This window comes from Ailuropoda melanoleuca, chromosome X (genome assembly GCF_002007445.2).
Source record: "Ailuropoda melanoleuca isolate Jingjing chromosome X, ASM200744v2, whole genome shotgun sequence".
NCBI classification, from domain to species: Eukaryota; Metazoa; Chordata; class Mammalia; order Carnivora; family Ursidae; genus Ailuropoda; species Ailuropoda melanoleuca.
In genome coordinates, this window is record NC_048238.1 from 4,428,383 (window position 1) to 4,451,602 (window position 23,220).

Here is a 23,220-nt window from a genome sequence, read left to right on the forward strand (position 1 = left end):
GATGGTTACTGGGGGGCAGGGGGGTGGGGGCACAGGGGGAATAGGCGAAGGCGATTAAGGAGTGTCATTTATCATAATGCTCAGAAATGCTTACGCCCATTTACAGATGACACTTTGGTCACTGTGCCGTAGATATCCCAGGATTTTTCCAAGAGAGCTTACGTCACTTAATCAGAACTTTTAACTTAGGCTCAGGAGGCAGGATGAAGAGTGGAGTCAGAATTACTGGGTTTCCAGACGGACAGGGTTTCTATGCAAACTAATCTTTGTAATAATTGGATTTTACCCATTAGCAGCCAAAAACCCTTGACAGGTTCTTCCTTGCCGACCAAGTAAGGACCAAACTCTTTGTGGCGGAAGGAATATGGTGATGTTCACTGTGTTAGAATACAATCTACTGAAACATAACCATCCTTATGTGTACTCAAGAATGGATAATATACATTACTATTCTTATTTTGAGGTAATACACAGAGTCTCCAAAAATTGGTTTTACTGGTGTCAGTCTTTATGCAATTATTTTTATAAAGTGAATAAGCATGGTGTGTATTTGGTTTGAACTACTAGATTTTCTTTCAATTTTTGGAAGAATAGGGGTGCCTGGGTGGCTCGGTTGATTAAGCATGTGACTCCTGATTTTTGACTCAGGTCATGACCTCAGGGTCGTGAGATGGAGCCCCTCGTTAGGCTCCACACTGGGCATGGAGTCTGCTTAAGATTCTCTCTCTCTCTCTCCCTCTCCTGCCCTTCCCTCACCACACTCACATGCATGAGTTAGCACTCTCTCTCTAAAAAATAAATAATAAATAATAAATAAATTGATAGAATGTTAGTCTCCTTTTAGTTCTGCTGATTACCTGTATCCACTTAAATATGCGTATATGTATTTTGTTGTTTGTTTGATGTGAGTTTTAAAACAATGTCTATTGAGCGCCTGCAATTAAAAATGAGAAAAACCAGCATCTCACTTTGAGTACATCTTGTTTTCACTTCCAACTGCACTTGTTGGAATGACTTTTTTTGTTGTTGTTGTTAGTTACATTATTCTTGCCATATCGCCATAGTTGCTGGCATTCATTTTCCCCTCCGTGACCATCATTTGCACAGGCTTCCCCATGGTTCTACACTTCAGCGCATCCTTTACGTTTGCAGGGAATCTTTCACACTGCTGCTCTTGGTTGGTGAGGATTCGACCTCTGTGTCTGCCTGTTTCCTTCAGAAACATACATTCTCCGAATGGGTGTGTGTTTGGACACGGTGGTATCCTTGAAAACTCACAGGCGGCTTCGGTCAGGTTTTTGGAGCTAATAGTCTTCCTTCGAGGATTTTTTAAGCATTGTTCCACTGTCTTCTGGCACTTCATGTCTGACAAGACAAATCTTACGTTCCTAGATTTTCTCCCTGAATTTCCACTGAATTCTTTCCAAAACTTAGAACACCATTAGTTTGCTACAATAGTTGTTAATTCATCTATATAAGCACAGCCTTGCGTTCCACTGTGCGTTTTTTTTTATTGCAGATTCCAATTTCCGTGTATTCCAGAAATGTTACCTTCAATCATATATTTGAATCGTTTTCCTGTTGCAATCATGCTCGATCTTGGCAGGGTACCAGCTTTATTGATGTTCCATGTCTTCTCTCTATCTCTTTCTGTCTCTGTGTCTCTCTGTCTCTGTGCCTCTGTCTCTCTTCTACTCACTTTTTATTTTCATTCATTTCTGAGGCTCTGCCTCCTTCCTTTGCACTCCCATGTAATGTCTTACCAGTTTTTCCTTAAGGCCATATATCTCTTCTTTAAATTCTCGTTTCAGAGAAACAACATTTTCTTTAACTGGTTTGATTTCCTGCACATCTCCCTGCTCCCAGTTTCGGTTGCTGTGTGGTAGAGTCTTTCTGGTATATGTCTTCATCAATCTTACCCCGTTCTTTTGTTTTTCCTTGCAGCATCTTTTTTTTTTTTTTCTAAGATTATTTATTTATTTGAGAGAGAGAGAGCAGAGTGAGAGACAACCAAGTGGAGAGTGGAGGGGCAGAGGGAGAAACAGGCTCCCCACTGAGCAGGGAGCCTGATGTGGGGCTCAATCCCAGCACCCTGGGATCACGACCTGTGCTGAAGGTAGATGCTTAACCGACTGAACTACCCAGGCACCCCAGCATCTTTTTAATAGCCCCTGGCTGGCTACCACCTTTTTAAGCAGTATCGTTTCTCATGTTGGAAGGAGACGATGTCTATATGGATGAGGTATGTGAGCAAAATCTGGAGGCATGGACAGAAGAAGGAGTGATAATGATGGGCAGCTTAAGTTCCAGGCTGTGTCCCTGGGGGTTTTCTTAACTGCACGCGCCCAGTGGATAAGCCTTTTCCAGCCTGACAGCAAGTTACCTGGGGTCACACTGAATGTTTGAGTGTGGGTGTTGCTCCTTGAGCTTATCTTCCCTACAGATTAGTAGAGGCAAGGCTCTGTGACACCTCCTGATTTCTTGCCCCTTTGCCAAACCCAAACACAAAGTCTGCTCTGGGCTAAGACTACCTCCTGATTTTTTTCTAACTATCCCTACCTCCTGTCCTATGCCATGACTGAAGCATGATGTAAGAAGCCTTCCAAAAACGTTGACCTGACTCTTGTAAGCAAGGAATCATTGCTTTTCCTTTCAATGGGTGCTGCCCACTTTAGATAACCGAGTCATGAAGAAAAAGACATCTTCTCTTGGTGTCCTCTGTCATTGTCAACGACTTTCTGATGTACTCGGCCCATCATTCAGCACGTCCTGTGATCCAGGGCTCTAGGGGACCTCTAGTTTCACCAAAGATAATATTTTATTTATTTATTTTTTTTTAAACATTATTTTTTTATTTTTTTATTTTTATTTATGTGACAGAGAGACAGCCAGCGAGAGAGGGAACACAGCAGGGGGAGTGGGAGAGGAAGAAGCAGGCTCATAGAGGAAGAGCCTGATGTGGGGCTCGATCCCATAACGCCGGGATCACGCCCTGAGGCGAAGGCAGACGCTTAACGACTGTGCTACCCAGGCGCAGTTATCTTTTTTTTAAAGGAAACATTTTATTGTTTCTTAGTCTCTGCTCTGGTTTGGGTTGGTTTCATCGAAGAAACAAGACAGATATATACGTATACAACCATTTGAAATTGAAAGAGTCATTCCTTTCTTTCAATCTGGTCTTCTTCTTTTCTCCCCAAGGAATTCAATACCAGAGAGAGAAGACTTGAAGAGAATATGCAACAACATATGTTCAAATAGTCACGGACATAGGGCACAGAACACTCGGACAGAGCAATGACGCACTTCTTGATGCTATTATGGGCAGTCTAGAAAATATTATCAGGGAGGAGGAAGAGCTATAGGAACAAGCCTGATGGACAATTTTAACTCTATCAGACGGATACTATATAAGCCATAGTAATTTTCCTCTTTAATTCAAAACAATTACATTGAATATAGAGATGGCCACATTCGATTTTTTTCTAAGCTATTTTGATCAAAATGTACCAAAGCATGCATTCTTCCCTGCTTTTTACCTTAATTTGTATTTTCTCCATTTCCTTCTGATTTTGCCCATACAGTGCATTTTCCCTGTCTGAGCTCCATGCGCTGTTGTGCAAAAAGTCTGTTGGCCTAGAGAAGCACAGTAGATATTTACATGAAATAGCAGGGAAGGATCCATCTGGGGTGCATGACTGACGTTGGCAATACAAGAAGGATTCTGATTTGTTATATAAATCATCCTGAGAGCCTCCAAGAGTGAACACGTAGGAATTTCTCCTTATTTTCACGGTGCTTAGGATCACCTTTTAAACAGTTAAAATTAGGGAAAGTGTGATTTTGGAAAGAGGATTAACCAAAGATAAGAGTTTTCATACCTCTTGCTTGTAACCAGTTGACCTATTTCAACAAAATGAAAGGTTTAAAAGGAAGAGGGTTCTTCCCACTACCATTGCTCAGTGCATATAGAAAATAACCCAAACTGAAAAACAGACCAACGTAATTCTCAAAATTCATCCCATTGTTGTTGGGTGGAAATTAATGTTACTTAGCAATTTCATATTGTAATGGATTCATATTGAAGTAAAATAAGGAGACTTTAGGGGAAAAAATCATACACGTAGAGGAGAATTAAATCCTGTGTTTAATGTTGGGATGGATATTTTTCTTTCCTCTGATTGTTCCTGTTTTCTAATGCAGGAAGGTCTTTTTTTTTTTTTTTTTTTTTTTTAAGGATAGCCAATTTGAGCCAGTCATTGCCAAGGCTTCTTTGAGAATTAATCTGATATTTATGAGCTTATTTTGTTAACAGGACTTTCTTAAAATATATGTAATGATGTTAGACTGGAAATGACTACCCAGTGGCAAGTACAAACACTTTATCTCTATGGGTGCTGCTGTGGGTAAGTGTATACTTTGGGGGTCTAATATTGGCACTCTTCTGGGGAAAATTCTGACTCTGGTAAGTGGAGAAAATAGCACAGAACAATGCTTATTTTTCAACATTTTCTTCCAGGCCACCATCTGGTTTGGGTTACGACAGGGAAGACCAACCATTCCAATCCTAAAAGGTATTTATAGATTTCTTTCTGTCAGTGCACTGCCTCTGAACTACACAGGTACGGAAAGGGCTTGAGGCAGAGCAAAGAACATCACACAGACGTGTCACATTTTAATATTTTGTCCAAATGAGGTTGACCATTCAGCATGGAGGAGACCTCATGGCAGTGACTGCCTGCTGTCTGTGTAATAACCCTAACTTGAAAGCACTGTTCTGCAGAATCGGCCCCATCTGTATTTTCCAGGAAAACTGGTCCAGTATAGAAGCACCCTCATTTTCAGAGCCCCAGCTGTGGGCCTCGATGCCAGCCCAGAGCTTGGAGCCCGCTCTAGGAAGTAATTTAGGACACAACATCCGGACGCAACCTATGTCCACCATTGAGAAAAGCCAGCTGAACTGAATGGGTGCTGCTGCAGGGCTGGGCACAAACAGAAACGCTGTCCTGGGACACATCCCCATAAAACGGCACGCACTTCTCAGAACCCGATCTTGCTGTGTTTGTGCTGCCCACAGTGGGAGCTTTGCTCAGTTTTCAAAGAAGACAGCAGGCTCTTGAGTTTTCCAGGAGAAATAAGTGCTTGAGCAAACAGTAGCAGGCATGCACTCCTAGACTACAAAGAACATTACTGGGCTCCTCTGATGTTCGAGAAAGGTCCCGGGCAGCTCAGATGAAAGTTTCCCAACAGCACGTCCCTACGTGCACACTCACCTCCTGCACCCAACAATTAAATCACAGGAGTTAGCACTAGCGAGACAGTGGATGCCCACGGTCGTCCCCTTCCTGTGCCCCTGCCCTACCTTGTGGCATCCCTCTTCTCCCCTTTCCTAACTGGACTCCTGTTACCCTCCACCTCTCCAATGTCTCCTGTGAAGTGCCCACTCAAACCTACTTCTCTGCCCCCAAGCTTCCTATTCAAAAGCCCTTCACTATCCACACTCCTGCATCAGCATCTGATCCCCTCTAGCGAGCAGTTCTCAGCTAAAAACGAGGAGGAAGCAATCTGATTAAGGAGGTTAAGAGGGGAGTCACGTTCTTAGGGGTATTTGCATTTTCACAAGGGGATTAAGTGACATGTTCCACAGGGTCGGCATGGAATTCTGGGTACAGGGCAGAGCACTGGAGAGCAGGAATGAGCTCCCTTCCGTGCAGGAAGAGAGATTTGGAGGTGGGAAGTATTTTGAGGGTGTTTAAATCATGCAGGTGTGTGGCTGCTTCCTCGGTGCAGCTGTAAACACACATCCCTTCTGATGAGTGGCGTCTCAAGAACCAGGGAGCATGGCAATGGGAGAGAATCTTAGTTAGTGGACTGTGCTGGATTCGTGGGATTAAATGGATTTTAGGGGGAAATGCCAGTATGACTCATGGGGAGTTCTTTCCTCAGTGCCTCACCTCCACCAGGCTAGACTCCTAGCCTCTTCTCTCCTTCCCTCTCTCCTGGAGGCCTCATTTCTTGAAAGGGAAATGGAAACTCTGTGCATCTCTGATGGGTTCCTTCACGAGAATCTTCCCCATCTGGAGCTGAGAAGCTCTGCCCCTCTCTCTGCTCTCAGACTTTGACTCCACACCAAACTCCCACAAACACAAAGGACCCCCTCCTGGATTCTTCTTGCCCTGTAGTGACAGCCCCATTTTTTTGCTCCCTGTAGTCTCCGTTCATGGTCTCTGCTTCACTTGACTCTTCTGCAGTCTGCTCTTAACTCCCACCAGTCCCCCGGGCTGATGTGTCCAAGGACAGATAACCAAACCCCATGTCTGTCCTCCGTCCTGATCTTTCTTGGTCTCTCAGCAGCACTGGAAGGTTGACCTCCACTTTCATGAAACGCTCTTTAGGCTTCTCCGAGATGCCACCACCAGTTCCCTTCCACCTGTTTTCATGGGGCATCGTCTCCTCTATTAAGATCGAGGCTCTCCAAAAGGTATGCAGATTCTTCCACGCGGGGTATTGCCTTATCTTGCCAAACTACAGAACCAGTGTCAATACTAATATAATATAAAGCGCAAAGCGATTTGAGCTCTTTCTTCCCACTACTGGTCACCTCCGTAAGCTCTTCTCAGCAACATCACGCATTGCTAAGCCTGCTAATGATATTTAAAAGTGCACGTATGTTACACTAGAAAATGGACAGAGTCCATTGATTCACTGGGCATACACTAACTACCCCGTTGAGATCTTCATCGATCATTTGTCCAAATTACATAACTGGTTAGAAACACAGGAAGATAGTTTTATACAAGCTAATTAGAACAACATGTGGGTGTTGGTAGAAAGTGCCAATAACACTGGAATTTGTGGGACTTTATCACAGAGCCAACGTCTACCAAGACCTTCTCTTCTGATGGCCTCTGTACTTTCCTCCTTTGATGGTTACAAAAAAATGCTATGAACACTTGTGTACAAGTTTTTGCGCAGGCAGATGTTTTCCTTTCTCTCAGGCAGACACCTAAGAGTGGACGCTGGGCTGTATGGGCAACATTTGCTGTACTTGTTCAGAAACTGGCCTGGCACTGAGCACTCCTTCTTGACCCTGTAAGCCCCAAATTAAACTAGGTGTCCACTGCTGTTCTTAGATCCCGTTCTCTCACTCTGCGGTGCTTGTGACAATTTACAATTGCACCTTTATGTGTGTGATTCCTTACTGTGTCTCATACTAAATTACACGTTGCATGGAGGAGTCTAGGCCACATCCATCTCGTTTACAGATGAGAACCAGAACAGTCAGGGGAACTGGGTGGCACTTTTTTTTCCCCCTCAAACTCTTGGGATACGTGTTGAGCTAGTCCTTCAAGGAGGTTCTGGCCAGAGAAAGGCAGGTGAGCATTGATAGCTAACATGAAGGAATAGGCAGCATACGGGTCTGCAGGCACTGTCACAGGACTTGATCTGCCGTCTCTGGGGCCGTCACTGGGACCCTGGGAACAATTTAGGCAATGGGCCCAAGGCTGACTTCCATCATCCTAATGGCGAGTTCTCCCTGGAAGTGGTGAGGTGGTGGTGGTAGTGGTGGGATGGGCCATTTGCAGATAGCGGTTTGGAGGAAAGAAATCAAGGTAGAGAAATAGAACTGGTGTTGGACATAGTCTAAGGGAGGGGAGTGATGGGTGAAAAGCCTCAGTCTTGATCCCTGAGAGGTCTTAATGACACCCTCCCTAGGAATAACCTCATGCCATTTCTGAGGAACTGGGGGTCTGGGGAAGGGAGAACTTTCAGAGCCCTGCAGTATGGTGGAAACACCCACAAACTTGGTGACTCAGTTCCGGCGTTGAACTGGCGAATAACTTGCTTCATCGACACGACTACGCGTGGGTAAGAACATCAGAAGAGAACAAACAGCTCATCACACACAGGCCTGAGAAGTACTTGCAAAGAGAGGGCACTCAAGAATGACATTTTGCAGGGTTTTCTGGAGGTAGGTTGAGAATACCAAAGACCAAAGTAATGAGGGAGCTGTCTCATGCACAGACAAGCGGTAGCATCCAAAGACCTTAATATTTCCCCAATTAGAGGACATTTCCAACTTGTTTCAAGAAAGTCTTTTTCTTGATAAAAATTGCTACTGCAGCTAAGGCAGGCATGTGTTCTGTGTGGCCTTAGACAGTGTGAGTAGATAGCTATTTAAATGGAGGATTCACTGCTCCCAGGCAGCACCCGTATGGGCTACACCAGGAAGGTGACCACAGGACATCAAATATCCTTTTTTTACCCTAACTACCAAGAAAACTTATTTCTTTCCCTATGGTTAAAGATAATTATGTTGGGAACAGCTACATTTTCTGCAGCGTGAAGTGAACGTTACTTATGACCCTGACCCCCAGCCCCATCACTTCATGTCCGAGTGGCCTTTTGAGTTACGTAACCTAATGATGTGTCGTTTCCCTTAGAGGTAAGAAGGGGGAAGCTGGGGGTACTCCCAGCCACTGCTCGGAGCACACAGAGCAAAGCAAAAGACAAGGATGTACGTTCGTAAATAAAGAGTGCCTAGCTCATGACGAGCACCCTCAGCAAATGCTAGACGACCTGGTTTATGCAGAAATTTAGAGTGTTTTGCAATTTTCAAGTGATCTGCATATGCGAATACTTCATCCTAATTAAAACTGTTTTCCATATTTCAGCAACTATCTGGCTCTTTGCCGTTCTTCTCAAGGTAAGCGTTTTTCTACAGGAGCCACGAGGGTCTTGGGCTTGCCTTCAGAGAAGACACAGAGCATGCACCCAGTGAGCAGAGGTGAAGGAAGGAAAGGTTCCCTCTAGGGACACGGGCTCTGCTGGTGCTCTGTCCTGGGCCTTCTGTGGATCCCCTGGATCTTGGCTGTCTTGGCTCTCTGGATTTCTGACTACCGGTATACTTGACTCTGGGTGGTTGACTTCTCCTGGCTGGTATCACTGTGCCTGGCATCCGGGCTACGTTAGAATTCTAATCCTTTTTAGGTGTGTGTGCTCTGATTTCAAGTTATCCCTAAGGCCTAGTTTCTCAACTGTCCTGCCAGCTTACTCAAGCTGTGCAGTCCCTGAGCCCTCTCCTTGGTGGCACAACCCAGGCTTGGGCATGACTCACTGATTACATGCACTGCCAAGACTTCATCCTTTCTCTTTGGTTTTATGGAAGAGACCCCAAGAGGCGAGCCTGGCTGATGACTGAGAAGTTCAGTGACATGTAAAGCAGGCCACAGACTCCTGGAGATCTACAAAGTTCGCACGAGATCAAAACAAAGCAAGCCGCTCCTCAGAAGGCCAAAGACCATGAACAAAATCTTAGCAGCAGCTGGAGGAAAGAGACAGATTGCTTTCAAACGCAGGTAATTTAATCAAAACGATGAAGTCAGATAACACAGACTGAATCTTTAAAGGGTAAGAGGAAATTAATTTCAAACCACAATTCAATATCTAGTGAAGACAGCCTTAAAAAGTGGTGAGACAGACATGTTTAGACAAATAACTGAGATAATCTGTCATCAGGAAACCCATCAATGTAAACACTCACTGCTGTTACTCATTGACTGGGATTTCTAGAACAAGGATGAAAGTTTACTCTTAAGTTGGTTTCCTTTTTTGTTTCTGATTTTTATATGGAATGTCTTTTTCACCACCAGCCATAGAAGTGATGTGACTTACAGAAAAATAACTATTGTTTAGTTAAATATCTATCCATAATTTAGTAAGACTTTGGAGTATCAAATGCATACCCACTCTTTCCTAGAGTGAATTTTGAAGATATGCCATTTTAAGTGACTTTGGATTATATATGAATTCCCCATCCCTTTGACAAGGAGTTTTGTAAGTCAATGTATTTGATGGCATGTTTCCAAGGCCTCATGCTTGTTAAGTAACTAGAGAACATTAGGATAAATAGTTCTTTATAAGTTTTATGCCCTAGACAAATATAATATTAACATTATGGTAAATAATTTCAAATTGTTTAATATAAAATACTCATTTCATATGCAGTGTTGGAGAAACGCATGTAGAATTTGGCAACCATGGGTTTCGGTCAACAAAAGGCAATGGTTTCATACAATGCCTTAATACTAATGCGGTAGTCTGATAATCTCCAAAATAACTTTGTGTAAGGCACCTGTGGAGAACTAGGAACAGAGAGGTAACTATTTAGTCCTTCAAAAACCACTTGGGTCCAAAGACGCGCAGAAAAAAGTTAGTTGATTCGATGAGCAATCAAATCAGTTGAGGCAACACCATGACCTGGGTGCAAGTCTCACGTTTCTACCTCCTCCCTTCTGGAGACTTGATAAGTACCCTCAGATGGGCTCTTACTCAGTTCTGCATTAACAGAAAGAGTTTTTCTGATGAAACGTTACAACCAGTAAATACATCCTGTGGCCAATGGAAATAAAAGTGCTATGCTCACAAGATACTATTAAAAAAACTCACGAGAAACCAGAATATGTTTAGGTGTCTCGAAGATCTGGTCTTCAATTACTAAATGTCCTTAGTACATCTTCAAACCAACTATTCTATTCAAAGAAACAGGAACTTCAGGGGCTAAGCATGGACCACTGTTTACAGAGCAGAAACGATCCACATGTCTTGATAAGGCAATTCTCTCCAGGGTAAAGCAGGTGTCTTCCAGACCTCCTTTCTCTCTGTTAGCTCACTGAACTGCAACCAAGGGAGAACTGGAAGAATCCTACTATGCAGTCATTAGTACGTTCTTAAAAGTGTTGTGTATGTTTCACTGAAGAGGAATTAAGAAGAGACTGTATCATGTCTCAGGGGCTGTCATCAGTATCAGATGCTTCCAAAGGAGGCGCAGTAGATAGGGAAATACTAGGGAAATGGTACAACACCGTGTAACAGCCAGTAATCCCTGCATGTTCCCGATAGAGCACACACTAAATGCATGAAGAAAGCACAGTAACTCCTTAAAGCTTCTCAGCAGGAGTCATCCTGGTCTAAAGTGGCATTATTATTATTCCTCTGTGAAATGGATGGGTTGTTGGTGGGACGCCATCACGAAGAGGCGCTGGGGCAATGAGGCTGATGTAGGAGAGTAAGAAAGACCGTGTGTACCTTGGCCAACCATCAGTATTTTCCTTTGCACGAAAAAAATAAAGAGTTTTGCCTTGGTTGTAACAACAAAAGAACGAACAAGGTACTTGAGATGAAATTTACCCTAGAGGAAAATATACATGATCTAGAGCTGTATCTTTGAGGGAAGCATGAGATCGCTTTGTGTTCTTCATGCAAAATGGCCTAAGGATTAGAAAACATACATAGTTTGTAAGAAAGAGATATCAAATTCAACAAGTGATCGTTTCAGAGATCTTAAGTTTGCTGCACACAAAGGTACTAATGTTTACCCTCACGATATAAAAATGCCATTTTACAGCGTGAGTGGTGTTTGGCTTTTTAAAAAACAGGTCAAAGAGTTACACTTACATCTTCCATTTGTTAAAGGATAACTTTTTTTAAAGAAGGTAAAATCAAACTCCCATACGTAACGTGAACTGACATCAAGGATTTTATTCAATTCAATTAACTGGTGAGGGATCTAATAAGATGTTACAACGGGTTTGAGGGAGAACTGAGAGAACGGACCTGTACGCTGACGATCAATAACGCTGAAATGAATTTGCTGAACAGATATAAAACTAATCAACAGCCAGAGGCAACCATCAACAGACGACCAAAGATGGGCACATTTGCGCTCATTACTATGACTTTGCTACCACTCCCTGTTGGAAATTAGCTCCATGACAATCAATGACGCATCAGCAGGCAGGGTGAACCCAGTGATTGTGTTTCTCCCATATTTCAATGCCTTTCTCAATGTTCCCAACACAACAGGCTGAATAAATGTAGTAAAAGGGGTTCACTGCCAAACTGTAAAGTCGTCGGGTAAATGAGCCCAGAAATGTGCTAATAAGGCTCTTGGTCACTAGGTATATATTCTGAATTCAAGCTGTATTTGCATCAAAGGCTGTGTTAGAAAAATGTCTCTTTTTAGAGGAGGTGGATGGTTTTTTGTGAGGTAGAAACCACATCCTCAAATGTGGACATGAACCTAGATGTAAGATACAGGCCATAGTTACCTTCACACTGAAAACAAACTACCATGACACGGTTCAGAGTGGGCCTCTGAGTGGAGGTCCACCGAGAGGTTCTGAGGACACGACCTCTGAGTGGAGGGCAGAGAAAGATGGTCAATTTTGCTAATAAGGAGAATAATTTCTCAGGGCTCGTCCATGACATGGTGTTTCCACTGAGACTGTAAATAAAATGCAGTTACACTCTCACTTCTATCAGCTGCTATGGCACATTAAGACCAACACTTAAAACAATGAAGTCATATAGGAAGTATATAAATATAACATATACATACATATATACACACACACATATATGTAAGCATATACATATATTTTACATTTTCCAGCCAGGGTTTAGAAAAACTGAAAAGGAAAAGAAATGAATGCAAATTGAATTTAATTTTGTCTTGGAAAAGGAAGCACTTTACATATAATATGTATATGCTTAGGTACATATAAATACACACACGTATGTATATACACACATGCACGAGCACTGACAGAAGAATGTGTACGTATGTGCGTGTATTTGCCGTACAGGACTATCACATGATTCCTCAAATGCAATGACACCATATGATCATTCCCATACAATGTATGATTATGCACATGAGCGTTTTGGTCTCTGTTCTGGGCTGCGTCTGTTTCACTCTCTCAGCTGGGATGTTGTGGTTTGTCAGCACTAGTCAGGGTAGGCTGAGCCCACATGGGATAGGAGGCCGACCGCAAGGGCTGGAAGGACCGCTCACGTGGTGATTTCCTGGGTGCTGTGGGTCACCCAAGTGGGCGCCGTTGCACCCAGGGAGGCATGGCGGGCCGCTCACTCGAAGGGCGGCAAACCGAACAGCTCGGGCTGGAAGTCCTGCAGGGAATCCAGCACCAGGGTGGCCTTGGACGTCAGGTGTTGGTGCAAGTTCCTATCTGGAACCATGACCACCTGCATGCCGGCTGCAAGGGCTGCCTCCACGCCGTTGGGAGCGTCTTCAAACACGAGGCACTGTGGGGTGAGGAAGAAAGACAAGGTTGAGACGGCTGTTCCTACAACCAGGCAGCTAGACTGGGTTTTCATGATTTTTATTATTGACATGCCTGCCGGCATTGCTACAGTGGTGTACATGAACACAGATGAAGGGGAGGCTTTCCAGTCTGTGAGCCGCGGTGAGGCCAGCACACCGGGTCTTACACACGGTCCCGCGGGCTTCCTGTGGCCACAACTTTACAGTGGACAGCATTCTGCCATGGTTGCCAAGGCACTGGTGACATGTGGTCCAGCTGGGTGGCAAGACGGGATGCTGGGTTTAAAACTCTGTTTTCTTGGAATCATACATATCTTTGCCATCAATAATTGAACATTCAGAGCACGAGAGTAAGGTGTGGGGGGGAAAGACACATGTGTTTTAAAGGTGAACTCACTCCAGAGCTGGACATGTTTTAGGAACTGCAGTGTGGAAAGTGAGTGGTTAAGGTATCTGGGTGAAAGCCTGGGCCTCTGTGTGAGCACTGAGGCATGCAGCGAAAATCTCCAGCACCAAGACCAGCTGCCAGGAGCGGGATCTCCATCTGCTTACCGTGCAAACCCACCCTATTATCAGGATGACTGCCGGTCCGTCAGTCTGTGCGCTGTGTTTATCAGACGGCTCCTAAACGTGCTATCTCGTGAACAACGCCCCGGGACTTTCAAAATGAGCGACCCTAAGTCTACCCATGCGTAGATCGGCGGTCATCCTACGTCATTCTCCATCCAGGGAAGACACGTACCTAGAAAGTTGCCTCAGTTCCTGGAAACAGCTTCATCAGTTCTTCTCAGTGGATTCTACTCTGTGGGGGTACGACACGTGTGAAGGGGGCTCCAGTCATGGCTGTGACATGCTCCCCCACTGGTCCCACTGTTGTCCTCAGGTGACCCCTGCCAGGAGGTGCCATGGTCACACCTTTCCACCTTCCCAACCCCTTGTCCCCCTCCTTTCATCACGAGAACTGTGTTCCCAGTGGGTTCACTGTGCTGGTGACCGGGCGAGGCTCACGGATGCTGCTCTGGGTGCAGTGTGACACCGCAAATTCTGCACCCTCTGCTGCTTTTAGGTCCCTGGAAAATCCATACACATTCACACACACCCACATTCACATTCACATGCACACACACCCACACAAACATTCACGTACAATCACACAGACACTGGCACTCAGGCACACGTGTGCACACTCAGACACACATTCACACAGACACCAGCACTGAGGCACATGTGTGCACACTCACACACACATTCACGTACATTCACACAGACAACGGCACTCAGGCACACGTGCGCACACTCACACACACATTCACGTACATTCACACAGACACCGGTACTCAGGCACACGTGCGCACACTCACACACACATTCACGTACATTCACACAGACACCGGTACTCAGGCACATGTGTGCACACTCACAGACACACACACATTGACACAGACACTGGCACTCAGGCACACGTGTGCACACAAACTCACACACAGGTGCACACTCAGGCACCCACACTCACAGACACATACACACTCAGACTCAGAAACCTGCACTCTGATACACACATGCACACACACTGACACTCATGTACCTCCAAACACGGACACGCCTACGGTCTTTCCTGGTGGAGTGTTCTGGAGCAGGTACACAGACTCTTTCCTTTGCCCTTCCCCATCCTTCCCTCCAGCCTGGGGCTGACAGATGTGAGCCAGCTCCCCTGAGGCAGAGGTGGGGCTCAGTGAGGCCCTACGCATCATAACAACACCCCAGGGTCAGCACTAGGCTATCTGCACAGAGTAAGCTGAGGTCAGGGCTCAGTGAGGCCCGACGCATCATAATAACACCCTAAGGTCAGCACTAGGCTATGCTCACAGAGTAAGCTGGTTTGCCCCGGAAATGGGCCTTTGAGCGCTAAAAACCAGGCAGATTTAGAGAAACAGTACACTTAGTCCCTCTGCCTTCCTTCTGAGAACTTAGAAAGGCCCCTGGGCTCCTTTTCAAGCTCCCGGCTTCCGCCCTGAGTCAATGGTCTCCATCTGAGTGGGACAGAATCTGCTTAGAATGGGCAGTTTTGTTCTTTAGCTTGCCTTCGAGACTTCCTCTTAGTGACATTTCCATCCCTGCCTCTTTACAGTTAAGACCTAACTGCATTCTAAATGTCCTTGATTGCTTTATCGGGGACCAGGGATGGGCACTTAGATGTCCAGTGGCATTGTGTTTTTGAATGATGCCCTGTGTTCTCCGAGGATTTTGAAGCTTTACGCAGTCCACCTGTGAAATGTCAGTAGGTACAGGGGAAGGGATTTTGTTGGTCCCTTGGGGTAACCCTGCTTGGAGAAAGTCATGAAAGCAGCTTTTGCTCTGCACCTTCTGAGGGACATGGTGGGCAGGTAGGTGGAAGGGAGATCTGGTGCTTCAGAAACCGTGGCACTTACTGAAAAGAGGGCCCAGAACATTGCAGAGAGCATCCATGCCTGAGAGCTCCTTCCAAACGCCACTGTTTGCGTTCCAGGACACACCAGAAACGGTTAGGAGTGACGCGGAAAAGCTTTGCGGGCATTTATGGCCGATGCACAGAGCACCTGGCAATCCTCTTTTGCAAAGTTGGACCATTTCCCAAGGTGTGCACATTGTCCTGGTTTCTCTGTTTTCCATTCGTACTTGTCTCCACTAATTTCAGAATTAGCCACCCAGATACAGCAGAGAGATCTGAACTGTGACGTGTGCGATGCCCACGAGAGTGCGGAAGCCTTGGAAGGCATAAGGAACGGTGAAACGTCTGGGGAGCGCGGCCGTATCAGCAGCAGCACGCAGCTGACAGAACACGCCGTGCCACGGTGGGCTGTTGGAAACATGTCAGTGTGCACAAGCACGTGAGCCCCGGCATGCCGGCTGCCACGGGACAAAGCCAGGACACAGGCCGGGGTGTGGCGTTCCGCAGCTGAGGGACGCTGCAGGCCAGGAAGGTGCCGAGCACCCGCGGTCCGCGATGCAGACGCAGCCAGTGAGGGACAGCACCCTGACTGTGTGGGTTCTGTCAGGGGCACCACAAATGCCTTTGTTCTTCCTCTTTTCCCACGGCCACGTCACATCGTGGCCTTCCAAACACATGTCTCAGACGCGTGAGCTGCACATCACACATCAGCTAACCAGATGGCACTGCAGAAACGTGCAGGTAGTGAAACAGGACTTCAGGTGTTGGAAGGCGAACCGGCCAGCTGACCGGAGGCCGTGTGGGAGGACGCTGTGGCAGGAACACTCGGCACATGGGTGTGAGCCGTGTCCAGCAAACGTGGCACCTGCATGCCCAGGCTGTTCACCCCGTGGAGTAATCGCAGCAGCCAGATGAAGGACAGCAGACACACAGCAAGCATGCACGCTGCCGAGAACCACCCCGGTGCAGGGTCTGCGTGGCCAGCCTCCCCACCACTGCGTCCAGGATTCGATTCCTTGTGATGCCACAGCATCTGCAATGGGGCATGTTCTCTGGCGTCTTCTGAGACGCAGAACTGCAAAGCAGATCAAGTCCTGTATTTCGAAGCACCTATAAAAATGTCCCAAAAGCTTCTTATGTCTTCCTTCTTGCCTGTGTCTTGACTCCTAAGATCTAATGTGTTTCTAAGGACCACGCATGGGGGAGAAGTGCCCAGTGCTGAAACACCTAGACATTTTATGAAGAGTCATTGCCCAGCTTATCTACCTACTGAAACCCAAAAATAAATCTTTGAAAGTTGCCCAAAACGACTCTGCCTATTAATCACAGCACTCGAGGGTCATAAAACCATTGAAAGATATAAGCTAGAATAACACAGCTCAGATCTTGCACACATAAAGGCAGAAAGAATGCGTTTTATTCAAATACCCAATATCTCCGTGTGGTTTCCACCTGCCACACCCGGCTCACAGGAAAAGAGTGTCATTCCACTGAATGTTGCATCCTTCTTTTAAGTGCTTCGGTGTTCCCCAAGCTCTGACTTGGCCCTTTTCACCCTGCACTGACTCATTACGCTGGGCCATAAACTCCTTCGCACCCACTTGTAAAATGTCAATTACTTACTTGCAACTTAGCTCTTTGCAGGAAGGAAGGTGGGGGCATCAGACACCTTTGTCCCCCTTGACCCCCCGTCCCATCCCNTACCCACTTGTAAAATGTCAATTACTTACTTGCACTTAGCTCTTTGCAGGAAGGAAGGTGGGGGCATCAGACACCTTTGTCCCCCTTGACCCCCCGTCCCATCCCTGTGCCACGAGACTCACATGTGGACCTGTGCGTGGTGCACTCTAATTAACGTAGTGATGTTTTGTAGCATGGCACAGGTACTCCGGGTGGTGGTGGCTGGTAGGTGCTCCAGGACACGCTTCCACGACTTGGAGGAAGCTTGTTGGCAGCAAGACTATCGTCCTCCCACCTGTGTGCACGGGACAGGAATGCACCTGACTGTAAGGAGGCAGGGCTGGAGTACCCACACCTTCTTGGCGTGCCGTGGCAAACCGTAGCATCTGGTGAACACCTGCTCAATCAGGGGAGATACTGCAGGTGTCCTGGCCCAGGACATAGAGCAACAAAGAGACTACAGGGTGTCCGAGCTGGAGGACAGCAGGTGACCCAGTCCTGTCTTTGTCACAGGAAAGGGTTCTGAGCCACAGGAAGCTTGGAAATGAGCTGGAGATCACATGTGCGTGCAGGTGACAGAATTTAGGACCAGAGCCCGGGTCTCCACAATGTAATGTTCTTTTCACTTTACAAGCTGAAGGCGAAAATAAATCTGAATTCCATCTCCAGAAGAGGAGGTGAGCTTAATTAAAGTGCAGCCTGAAGGGTTTAATTTAGAAAGAATGACATTTGCGAGTATCCGGGAGGTGAAGCATTTCAGGGGCTTACCGCCCGGAGGTGCTGAAAGCACTTCTGTGAAGACGTGTAAGGAGAACAGCGCCGGGTCAGGCGGCGTCCATGCGCGTCTCCTTGCAACCTGGTCATCAGCTCCACCCGGGGCATCACGGGGCCCTTGCACTTGAATCTTTTAAAGACAACCAACCTATAACTAAGACGTTCTGTTTCATGACGAACCAGTAAGAGAATGTTTGTGCGACAGTGGCAGGCATGCACAGAAATCCCATGCATGGGATTCAGCAAATACTTAAGCAGAAGGCAGTCTGACGGTGGAGGCACAGGACAGGAAGGGAAACGTCGTTCCAAACTTCCTGACACGGTGGGTGCCGGGGGCCACTGATTTGCTGGAAGGCACCCTGGTTGTGTGGCAGGCTGGGTGTGAGGCCACTGTGGGGGGCGCTCAGCAGAGATGAGGCGCCTGTACGGTTGCAGCCGCGACTGCAAAGACAGACGGGGAAGAGTGGGGAGGGCCTCGGCAGCCCTGGGCTTCTGTTCCCCCAGGAGGGACAGTGAGCAGAGGGGGCAGCAGCAGAGCTGGGTGAGGGGCCATTCCGGAGGGAGGGACGGCCACCCAGCCGTGTCCTCTCTGTCTCCTCCTCTGCTCTGACTTCCGGGTGATGCTTTCTGCTTGGCTCCCACACCTTGAGAGTCAGTGTCCCCTCTGTGCCCTCTGGTCATGTCCTCACCAGCTCAGGTCAGCAGAACCAGGACAGGGTGGCAGGGCCCCAGAGGGAGGGGAAAGATTGGATGAGGGTCAGTCTTCAACTCTGCGCCTTTGCTCCCTGGGGACAAGCGCCCAGACAGACTAGAGATTTCACCTGGGGACTAATCCTCTTTCCAACCATTACAAGGGTCCCTTTTAAGTTACATGCAGTTCCCAAACTAGCACTTTCCAAATGTGACTACGTCGTCTTGANACCTTTGCTCCCTGGGGACAAGCGCCCAGACAGACTAGAGATTTCACCTGGGGACTAATCCTCTCTTTCCAACCGTTACAAGGGTCCCTTTTAAGTTACATGCAGTTCCCAAACTAGCACTTTCCAAATGTGACTACGTCGTCTTGAGGGAACAGGGCTTCTCCCTTTGGTGCTGAAGCAAAATTTGATACGAAGTCCCTTGAGGTTCACTCCCCAAACGCTCAGAAGGCGACCTGGGATCGTCTGTGTGCACGTTAAGTACTCCCATGGGCGCGCCCATCGTGATTCACTATCCATACAGCCAGATACGATCTGACTCCAATCCCTGAAATCAGCACTCAACGAAACCACTATTTTTAAGTTAAAACTCTGACTGTATGAGCTTTTGTAGATTTTATTCTGTGCATTCATTTTGTAATACCGAGTTTCGTTCTTACATTGTGAGACTTCAAAATTTGAAGGAGGCCTTAAACTTTATTTCTGATGGGTTTTCCGTCGGCAGGCTCATAGCTACAGTTGGTTTTATTAATCTCCATGTTCTCTGTCAGACGGCGAATTAGTATAAATCAGTACCACAATATTGTGAGATGAGTCTGTATACATGTCATTAGGTGCTTACTTAAATAATAAACCTTTAAGTAATATAAAAATGACAGAATTTTGCATCTGTTTTATTATTACTTAGTTTTTCGTTTATATTATTTGTCTGTCCATCCATGCACCCATCTATGCATCCAACCATGCATTCATGCCTGTCTATCTATCCATCCATCCCTCCATCCATCTATCCATCCATCCTTCTATCCATCCCTCGGTCCATCTATCCAACCATCAGCTATCCATCCATCCTTCTATCCATCAGCTATCTATCCATCCATTCCTCCCTCCATCCATCCATCATCTACCTATCCATCCCCTCCTCCATCCGTCCATCAGCCATCTTTCCATCTATTCCTCCCTCCATCCATCATCTATCTATCCCTCCCTCCCTCCATTCATCCATCCATCATCTATGTATCCCTTCCTCTCTTCCTCCATCCATCCATCCGTCATCTACCCATCCCTCCCCCAACTATCCATCCATCCATCATCTATCTATCCCTCCATCCATCTATCTGCTATCAGCTATCTATCGACTTACCTACCTACCTACCTATGCACCCATCCCCCTACCTGTAAGTACAGATCCTAGCTGTGCTGTGGTCCCCTATGAAACACTGTCTGACTTTGACACAACTGACAAGTACTTTGGTACTGTGACAAGTACCTTGCACTTTGCAGAGCTACTGTCTTCTTGAATTAATTTTGGTCTGGAAATCAAAGAACAAAACCAGCACTGACATAAACATATTCATAACCAAATCCTCTAGAGTTCCAAGCTACATACATGAATGAATGGCACCACTAAATGGATTTCTTTTTCTCTTGAGAAAAGACTTTGAAGGAATGTAGGATTTAACAACTTGGTGGTCGTGGGCACGTGAGAGAGGCGTCCTGAGAAATTCTGTCTCATTTTATTCATGAACACTACATTGTGGGGCTCTCGGAGTCCATTTTAAAATGTATGCGTGCAAATTAACTGCTGAGCAAAGGACTTCGACAGAACTCAGAAACCTTCGCCTAACGGTCTCTTAATAATATAGATTCGGTGTCCACCAAATTTGTCAGGCGCCACTGAAAAGCCCAACAAAGCTCTCAAAGGCACTGGGGATTTTAAAGATTCATAAAACAAGTCTTAGTAGTTTCTAGACAGTCAACAGAATCCTTTTTCTCCTTTTCCTACTTTATGTATTTAAGTAAATGTGCAAAATTGCTCCCGTTTTCCTCAGGTTTTGCACAATACTCACGGCAAACAGGTATGAGCTGGGGCCCCTGTTGGTTTTGTGTTAGGAGCTAAACTATGACATCAGCCCCCTGAAGGTTATCCATCAACATAATTAATATGCCTACATATGTGACACACGGGCTGAACCGAGTTCCCCCAAAGTCACGCTGCACACTGACTTCCAGGATGTGACTGTGTTTGGAGACAGGGTCTTTAGGGGGATTTTAAGGTTAAATGGGCCATGGAGAAGGGCAATCAGACAGGCTTGGAGTCCTCACAGAAGAGGAAGAACGAGACTGCTCCGCTCCCCACTCCCACACTCAGAGGAAAAGCCACGTGAGGGCAGACACCAACCTCGCCAGCACCCTGACATCGGACTTCCAGCCTCCTGCAGAACCAAGAGGGTGTAAATGTCCGTCATTTAAGCCACCCCATCTGTGGTGTTTTGCTATGGCGGCCCAAGCGCACGATCACAACATGCAGGGCGTTAAGTTGTATTTAACTGTCAACCGGCACTTTGTCGGCGGAAGAACTGCCTTTAGCCATCTCAGATCAAACGGAATCCATGTTTCCTCCACGGCCCAGCTCCACACGTGCCCGGAACAGCGAGAGCACACGCATGTTTGGCTATCCTTATGAGGACCAGCTGCAAATCCTCAAGCACACAGAACTGTCATGGGCAAAGACGGTGCCTTTGCCGCCCTGTGGACATGACTGTCCCGAGCGGTCTCCCATGGTCCTGTGCAGGAGAGGCTGACATGCAGGGAACGCCGACGTAAGTCACTGGGCCTGGAGAGGATTCAGCTCAGAATGTCCAAGCCAGCCAAGGGCAGCCCTGTCCCACGTGAGGTGCACGTGTCACAGCCGCCAACGCAGCAGGTGTGCCTTCAGGTGTGTCTGGGTCCTGGCACCAGTTACTGGTGGCCCAGCCACCTACTTACTAACCAGGAGAGCTCAGTGAACGGATCTGTGCTGTGGTGTCCACAAAGATGCCCTCCAGTCTCCTTCCCTCAAACATCCAAGGCGCCCACTCAGGGATGAGGGCTGGTTTTCACACCACGTCCTTGCAAACTCAGCATTTCCAGAAAGGAAGGTGTACTGATTCTCAGGTGAGGCTTGCGATCATTGCGTTTTGTCTATCGAAGCGCACATTAATGTGTAATTCTAAACTGTCCACTCCCATGTCGTTACGTGCGGGGTTTCCAGAATGGTCTCCGATGCACCAGTCCAGGGAAATCTTCTGCAGAAAGCAGATTCTGTGCATCAGACGTCAGACTATAGCTTTGTGATATGCAGTGAGCACAACAGTGATCCTAGAAGTACTGCCTGTGCGTACATCTGTTGTGTCAACTCCCCTAATCCTAACCCTAACCCCACATGTAGAAGCTTGTTTTCAGAGGAAGGCACTGAACGTCCCCAAAGGCAGTGCTCTGAGGAACAGTATTTGCCGGGAAGTTCTCCCCAACATACACCTGACCATGGCAGGAGTCACACTGACACAAGTAACACTCACTGGCCTTGTTTCCCTAGATGTTCTGAATCTTTCCTTACAAAATCACTTTAATTTAAGGGACTCAAAATAAACAAAAACAGATGACGCCAAGTTTCACTCTAAATGTCTACAGGGCTTCAGCACTGAGGTTCTGTTTGTATCTCATCAGAAATGAAAGTGAGTGAAAAGATAAGGAGCCCTGGGACTCCTGCCTGCTCAGGTGTGGGCTCTGATGAACGTCCAGGACAAGATGCGCCAAGGGGGCACCTGGTCAGGTCACTGGGGAGGGTGTCCTGTGCTCTGTTCCTTTCCTTTAGAGAGGGGGAGTACAAACATCATCTCAATCTTGGGATACAGAGCGGCATCTCTCCTTCCCGTCTAGAACCAGCGATTCAGAGAGAGCTCCTGTCAGGAGACTAGCGGGGACAACATGGGTGACAGCAGGACAAGGATGTCCTGGAGCCTGGCAGGAGGGTAGTGGGAAGGGGGCCTTGCTGGGCAGAGCCAGGGGACGCAGTGGAGTGGGCGTCTGAGCCCTGAAGGTGGATGGGGAACAGTGGGGAAGGGGTCCTAGGTTCTTATGGGCTGAGAGCTTCCCTCAGGAGTATAAAGGATAAGCCCCGAGTTTCCAAGGCTCTTCTTGGGTTTTGCAAATGGCATGTGGGGAGTATTTGTTGCTAAGATTCTAAGCGGAATCCAAATCCTGTCCAGAGTTACATGCATGATCACAGAACCCCACTCCGGGTCTTGTGCTTCTAGGAGCCTGGCCAGCACACTGTACAATACATTGGCTTTCCCGCTCTACCCAGGGAATACTTAGAAGGAGAATCCTTTGACCTCCCATGGGTTTATTTTACAAAGTTCAGTTTTTTGAGCTTCCAACGCAGTTTCTCCCTTTACTAACACAGCGGCAGTAAGGAGCTCAGACCCACATTCAGCCACACGTCACCCCTACTGAATGAGTGGTCGCATGTGCTAGAC

General features: G+C 46.8%; 1 protein-coding gene across 1 annotated transcript in view; it reads right to left on the bottom strand.

Annotated features, from left to right (window-relative positions):
• Positions 1–11,518: 11,518 nt before the first annotated feature.
• The window catches only part of PUDP (pseudouridine 5'-phosphatase), a 94,165-nt gene continuing 82,463 nt past the window's right edge, over positions 11,519–23,220 (bottom strand). The window contains exon 4 of the mRNA XM_034649455.1: positions 11,519–13,101. Within this exon, the coding sequence (XP_034505346.1) occupies positions 12,925–13,101 (177 nt within the window). The 3' untranslated portion in view covers positions 11,519–12,924. The remainder of the gene's footprint in view (positions 13,102–23,220) is intronic.